Below are 8052 nucleotides of genomic sequence, written 5' to 3'. Positions count from 1 at the left end.
ATATTATACCGAAAGTTTTGTATGTATTATTACTCAAGTTATAACTAATAAATTACACATAAAAAACAGCATAATTTTTAGTTTAAAATTCAAACTAAATCATACTTCTAAATAAATATTGTAGGTACTAGATCATTCGATATATTGATATTGATATGTCAATCAACATTTCAGTTGAACTAATTTGCATTAATTAATTTTACCATATAGATTTAGTATATAAGCTTGTGTTGCTCAATGTTGTCGATAATTTGCTTCCATTCCATTTCAGTGTAAGCAAAATATAATACCTACTAATAATAAATAAATAAGTATAGTAATAATGTATTAACTCATACTCATAAACATTATATAAAGTTATCGTAAAATATTGAAAAAAACAAGACGACATTGAAATCCAGATTGGATATTATGGAGTCATACGAATAGAGAGAGAAAGATAATCAAATACTTATAGTTTGCCTGGAAAATGTTTACCTACGTTCCAAGGTTTCATTGTATCGAAAAATGTCTTTAGTCATCCTGCAACCACCATTCATTGCATAGGACACCGAAAAGCCAAACCGTGTAATGTGCGACAAATCGATGTTATATAATTTTTTTTCTCTCAGAAGATTTGTTGTGATTTAATCGAGAGCATCCGCTTTCAGTAGTGTGCGAAAACATTACGCTAATAGATAACCGTTCAAGGTCGTCCTTTTATAGGGTTTGGGTACGTATACCAAAGTGAGACGTCCGTCTTGCAGTTCAGTTTGTTCAAGAATTCAGACACCAGAGCACACCTCGATACAGAAAAATGAAGATCGTTATGGTAAGTCTATAGTTGAATGCAATTAAATATTTAGAAAATAATTTATAATAACTAATAAGTAATCATTAATGATAAAGTGTATACTGTGTACGCAGTGTGCTGTGCACTCAATTGGTTTTACAAAGATACCTTCCTACAAATTATAAGGGTGTATGCACTTTTAATGTTCATATCATTTCTTAATGAGAGTTACATTTACTTTTTAATATTTAGTTTTGGACTTGGTTTTATTTAAAGGTATAATAGGAAGTTTGGACGTAGGTATATTTAGTAATAAGTAGTATATTGAATAATCGAGTTGAATTATAAACATTTTGCGAATAAAAATAAGATCTTAAACAATCTTAATAATTACATTATCACATTCGTTAGGTATCCTGTTAATTCAATTCAGTTAAAAATAAAAAATTCAAGAATAAAACTTTTAAGAAATAAATCTAAACCTATCGATAGGTACCTATGTAATACTTAGGTAATTATATGTTTTTTTAATTATTTTACTATTTTAGACATCTATAAACATTAAATTGATACTATAATTAAATATACATATGTTTATTGTTCATATTTAATATATTATCAGAATTTCTTCTTTTTATGTATTTAGAAAGTATATATAGGTACTGCCTTTTCTAGAATTTTTGAAAACCGTTAAAATGAGAATATTAAAATTGAACACTTCTATTTTATTATATAATATACTTAAAATATATAGGTACATTCCTTTCAATCTTAACTGAATAAATATCAACAGTCTGCCTTTTTAAATGGAGTATTATTACCGTAGTCAATACAAAATGAAAAATAAACATTTTAACTGTTGTAAGAAATTGTTTAAATTTTAAAACTTAAACAATTTATTGATATTCAAATTAATTCATACCATTTTTAATTATATTTAATGGCTTAAATGATTTAATAATTCTTTATAATATTCATTTCTAGTTTATAAAGTGAACACATTTTTGCTTTTTGTTGAAGGGCACGGCATTGCCGGGTATAGTCACACCATTACACCAACTTTTAATCTGATATAGTTTAATTTAATTTAAAAATTCTAAGCTAGTTCAAATTTGGTATGGAAAAATTGTATGTGATTAAAATATGTATTAATATTTTTAATTCCGACAAAATGTGTGGATGACTGTTAAAACAAATTATATTGAAATATACTCATCATCGTAATATGACAGCTGTATTGTAGTATGCTAGTATTATATTATAGTGTTATAAATTATAGTTTATGAATGAATTTTGAATTGGTTTTTGTTTGACTATTGAATTAATACATATAATTTCTGTCACACACAAAGATCCCTATAATGGTCAATGATTACTTGAAATAACTTGGAATAGTAATTAGTGATGTATTATAGTATTTATATGTATGTTTGTGAAACTATAAATTTTAAATTTTAAAACGGATCATTTTGCGTACTTATGTTTTTAATAAATAAATATGGGTGATAATTTTACGGTTTAAAGTAATAGAATTAAAGATTAATAATGCTTGTTTATAAATAAATTACATTATATTATAACAGTTTAAGTAGATAAGTACCCACTTTAATATAGTCACTATTATACCTACAGTCGAAGTTGACGTCCTTCACCGTAAAAAGCACGTACGGAGATTTGTCAGACTTTGTCGTTAAAAAAAAAAAATAAATAAAACTAGTCATTTTCCATGTTCACAAATATTTCGAGGTTCATAATTTTATTTTACGTTTGTATATTATGTTTAAGACCAGCTGCAGGTAGTTTCTGCTGCAGAGGTCATATCTATATGCATATTTACGTTAAAAGTAAATCCATTAAATAATATTATTAGTTGTATATGTTTCCTAATTTAAGGCTGGTAATTAATATCGACATATAGGTATAATCGATGTATCGTACAAATAAAGTTAAACTGCAGTAGGTTCCTACCTTACAAAATAAGTGTATTATATATTATAATATTGTAAATTAAAATTAGAAAAAATAAATAATAATTACCAACAATTTCGAAACGTGACTCAGGAATCGACAGATATCAATGTTTAATGTTCATGTGATTAATAATGTATGGAATATTAATATTCCCATCTATATTGTTAATAATATATTTATACAGATGATATTATACAAAATTCAGGTATAGGCATGATGTTCTTATAAGTGTATAATAATAATAAATATAAGTATTTTTAAGTATACAAAAATAAAAGTATATAATTTTATATTATGGGTAGTTTAACTTTCAAGGGCACACGAAACCTTAAAATAATATATTACACCCGTATGGCCGTACAAATTGTGATGGTCGATGTCGATTTATTTTAAAATGTTAGTTGTTAAAATATTAGTCTATTATTGATAGTATATTAGTAGTATATTAGTATCACATTAGTTGTTTTAAATTGTAATGCCTTATTTTTTGGTGCATAGATTGTATTATAGTATATCATTACTGTAGCTAACCTGTAGATACATTGAAGAAAACAAAAAATTTATTGTTTTATCGCTATTCTATATATTTTCTATAATACATACGGTGTAGCATTGTGGCGTGTAAGGTGTAAACGTTTTACTTCCTGAATTATATTATTAAATCGTAGCATTTCCTTGCCGCCTCTTCCCTTAATAATAACAGTATAGGTTCACAGCAGTCTTCCAAACTTTAAATATACTTAAAATTAAATGAATACTGCTATTTCTGCATCAGATTTTTAAGGATTTTGGAATATATTTTTTTTTAATAATTATTATTTGTGGTAAAAACATCTTTTCAATGCAGATGATGTATAATACGTATAGATTCACGTGTTACTGCTACGAGTATTCTAAACAAATTGATTTGTATGTGTCATAATAATCAATAGTGGCATTTACAGTTGAAATTAATTTAACAATTATTTAAGAAATCCCAAAATTACCAAATTTAGATGATAATATCTCATGTTTTTGATTTCATTAAGTCTCTCAATGTTGTACCTCAAAGGCTCAAAATGAGATGTATCCTTCAATGATAATCCTGCAGAAAGTAGGTGCCTACCTCAAACATAAGAAAAAAAATTTGGACCACTTGGTTATTTATTAATATTCTATAACAGGTATTATGAACATCCGTAATATGGTATTATAATTATTATTCGATGTATATTTTATCGACTATTATATAATATTCGATGAATATTACATGAATGTACGTATTTTTTTAGCTTAATTTAATATTGGAATTTATGAAATAATTAATTGAATTTAAAAAATGTTCATACGTCAATGGTATGATTTTGAAATGTAAATTATTACCACTTACCAGTTATTGGTAGACTGCAATATTTCTGTAACTAATATTATATTAGTGTATAATACATTATTATATAGTGTACATACAATTCTACGACAAATAACAAAATACTATGTCTTATACATTTTTAGTGCAAAACAGTCTTTTTCGTCATATTTTCTTTGGGGTGCTCATCCCCCCCAAAAAAAAAAATAATACCCTCCTACTTTCGCATCACTACAAAAGTGCACATAAAAGGTATAATCTAATATTATTATCATTACCTATGGATTTACTGTTGGTGTTCGATAGTGTATTGGCAGTAATAATAGTTATTATATAATGCTGTTTGCAGTGTTTGACGATTTTCGTTGCGTCGGCCGTATTAGTGGCCCACAACTGTCAGGCCGCACCCGCTCCGCCACCGTTCACCGATGTAAAGGCAGACCGCGAGAGCCTAGATGGCAACGAAGTGGGACCGGCCGAGGAGGACTGGAAGCTGTACAGCCGGTTGACGAAGACCATGTCGCACGATCCGTCGGACGCCGAGAAGACCCGCGAGCTGCTGAAGGAGATCGAAAAGTATACGCAGCTGGTCAAGTCCGCGGACGCGCTGACCACCGACGTCCCCGCCGACGGCACGACGGAGCTTCCGGACTCAGCGGATACGGCCACGGATGTCACCGAAACGGATCCAGCGTCTTCCGACTGGTTCGCCTCGACGTGGAGGAACATGAACCGGAACGACGACGACGACGGTGAACCGCAAATGGGCAGGCAAGACGACGGCAACGTGGAAGACATCATCAAAAAGATTTCCAACGACTTGAAGAAACTGTACGTCAAGATCAAGCAAGTGATTACGGTGGTGAAAAACTGGTACGCATTATGGAACGTAGCTAATACGGTGTTTGTCGCGGTGGGATGAAATAATTGATATTATTATAACACATTAACACGTCTTCTAATACGCAGTACAATTATAATACATTAATACCCATAAAGTATATTTTAATACCTATACCTGCACAGTTTAGGTATTATACATGCCCGTGCATTGACATAATAATATTATTATTACACATTCATAATTAATCATTTACATCGATATTGAGGATAATAATAATATTAAAAACGGTTAATATGGACGTCACTCATCTCTGTTGCTCGTTTTTATGTACTTACCTAACTCGACACGTCCATTTTTTTACTCACATAGTCGTACATTAATGATGCTGACAATTGCGTAGCCAGGGAGGGGTTGTTTTGCGAGGTGCTGAAATTAAACACCCCCTAAAAAAAGTCCTGGCTTCATCCCTGAACGATATTACGTTGAACCTGCAGTAGCCTTATTCAACAGATATTTCCCGAGGGTTCCATAATAAATGGATAGTATCATACATAAATACATAACGCATAGTCTTGTACTTCTGCACCTCCTTATTATTATTATTATTATGATTTGCATTAGTAGATACTAGAAATGAAATGTATTGAAATAGTGTGTACCTACACCCATACTTAAATGTGAATCGAAATAAGTGGGGGTGGGGTGCGCTTCCAACCGATCATATTTCGGAAGCAAATTATACGTCCATATAATATGATATTATGAATTTTGTATTCCTTAAGAGATGCCTGTGTGGCTGTGCATTCCAATGAATTGTTCGATTTGTTGCTTGTTGGCAAAGATAGATTAAAATAACTTGTTGAAAGTCCGAAATATTTTACATCATCCCGCACATTCTTTAATTTTATAGTAAAATTAATTTGTATAGTTAATATATTATAGATTGAACATTGAACTATAAGTATCGTATATTCGCATGATATACCTAATAATAAAATACATAACTTATAAGTAACATTTATATTTAGGCGCTGCAAGCGAATAGGGAATGTTACAAAATGTTTAAAAATATAACACCATCACATCCAAGCCTTCTGGCTTCTGCACATTTACTATTTAGTCACTTCACTAATAATTAGTACCTTCTTTTATGTATTACTAATGTGAATACAGAATACTATTGGTTAGAAAAATTAACTGGGTAGAAATATAAATGATAAAATCAGATACCTACCTACCCTAACATTAAAAGCAGTTCTTACTAAACATAAGAAGATGTGTTTCTTCTTTACAAAACTTATGGGGAACTCAGAATATTTGTATGTTATAATTTTATATTATAATATATTATTTTTATATTTAAATATTAGTTCTATATACTATAGTTTATATATTTCTAACTCGTAGTCTAAATATTTAGAAGTATAGGTAATAGTTACTTAATACTTAGTAGGTAAGTATCAACGATACCCATTCACTAAGTATAAGCTTAACCACCCATACAAAATGTTTTATTAAATCATTGATTTTAATACTTTTTAATAGGTGTACTAACAATATTTAATTATACAATCAAAGATTAAATATATGAAAAGTATAGATATTATATTTATTAAAGAAATCAAACAAGTTAATATATTTATAGTTGTATTACTTATTTATTTATTATTGTATTAACTAATAATAGTTTTATGTTATAAAAATTTGTATGATTAAAACAATAGCTTTTATATAAAACAAGATAGGTTAGGCCAGGTATCTACCTATTAGGTAGGTATTAGTAATTCCTAACTCATTACTCATTGTCATCATATTCACCGTCATAGGTCTTCTATATTATTGTTTTTATACTTTTTAATATTTTAATTTTCATATTTTTTTTGAGTTTTCATCTTCCCTAGGTATACCTATATGTTTATTATTTAATGACTACCAATAGAATTGTCTCTGTTTCATTAATTTCTAATAATTAAACTTGAAATTGTATTATTTTATATTTTATATTTCATATTATTCTATTTAATGTAATTTTATTTCTACTTTCATTAAAGAATATACAGAATACTATACATAATTTGTACCTATTGTTTATGCGGATTGTTTATGGCGGTCAGATGATGACAAATTAGATATTTTATTTAATCATATTTTTGTGTACTTATTTAGAAATAAAAAACTCTTGATAACTTAAATCACGTTCTCAATGATAACATCTATTTTTACTCATTTTGATTTGTCATACCTCAACTCATATGTTATAATTCATAATTTATTAGTCATAACTAATCATATATTAATTTAAATCTTCATTGAACCCTTGTATTTCAAAATTGTTATGAGACAAAATTGTTTTGCAGGGTCAACCACGCTAAGGGTTCAAGAAGTGAATTTGATGGATATCCAATGTCTGCAAGTGCGTCTGAATCGGATGGAGTATTTGTAATTGCCGATCCTCTAATTGGGGATATAGATAAGTCCAATAAATACATATTACCCATAAGTGATGATTAATATATTAATATTAATTTCCGATTAAACTCTTATGGCTTATTGAAATTCTTACATCAACCTCAAAGTGGTAATTTAAATTATATTATTTAAATTTATTTTTATTTAGTAAAATATTGTTCCTTTATTGTATCATTTATTTATTCTGTACTTATATGATAGTATTTTTACATATATTTTTATTATAGAGCGAACATTTATTAGAACAATGCTCGGGTTGTTATTTGTTGCTGCCTAAGACACAGCAGATAACAACTGAAACAGTTGTACTTAATTATATTATTATTTATCTTTTACCAATACTGAAATAAAATATATATTACTTCTTACAAACTATGTTAATACTTAATGGTGTACACATATTGTAAATCCCAGTATTTTAATATAGTATAATATTATTGAATGATGTTCACCTATACCTATAACTTAAAAGTTTCTTATACTATGTAGTCCATAGAGTACCTACTAGCTGCCTATAATAAGTTTAGTTATACTTCAGATATACCGAGGTGTGCATGTTATCATATTATATACCTACACCCCTCATGACATTTTTCTACTATTGGCTCACCACATTAATGTATTTAGGTACTTAATAAAAAATTGAATCCC

General features: G+C 28.4%; 1 protein-coding gene across 2 annotated transcripts; it reads left to right on the top strand.

The window, feature by feature from the left end:
• Positions 1–503: 503 nt before the first annotated feature.
• On the top strand, positions 504–7843 carry LOC111029479. 2 transcript variants are annotated; one of them, XM_022308488.1, is made up of 3 exons: positions 504–811; positions 4438–4919; positions 7290–7843. In XM_022308488.1, the coding sequence occupies exons 1-3, from the start codon at positions 797–799 to the stop codon at positions 7441–7443; spliced, it is 651 nt and encodes a 216-aa protein (XP_022164180.1). In that variant the 5' UTR covers positions 504–796; the 3' UTR covers positions 7444–7843. The 2 variants fall into 2 exon arrangements, with proteins under 2 accessions (XP_022164180.1, XP_022164179.1); XM_022308487.1 differs by having other exon boundaries at positions 506–811; positions 4438–4961.
• Positions 7844–8052: the final 209 nt, after the last annotated feature.

This window comes from Myzus persicae, unplaced genomic scaffold (genome assembly GCF_001856785.1).
Source record: "Myzus persicae strain clone G006 unplaced genomic scaffold, MPER_G0061.0, whole genome shotgun sequence".
Lineage (NCBI taxonomy): Eukaryota > Metazoa > Arthropoda > Insecta > Hemiptera > Aphididae > Myzus > Myzus persicae.
This window is presented reverse-complemented; position numbering and strand designations above follow the sequence as displayed.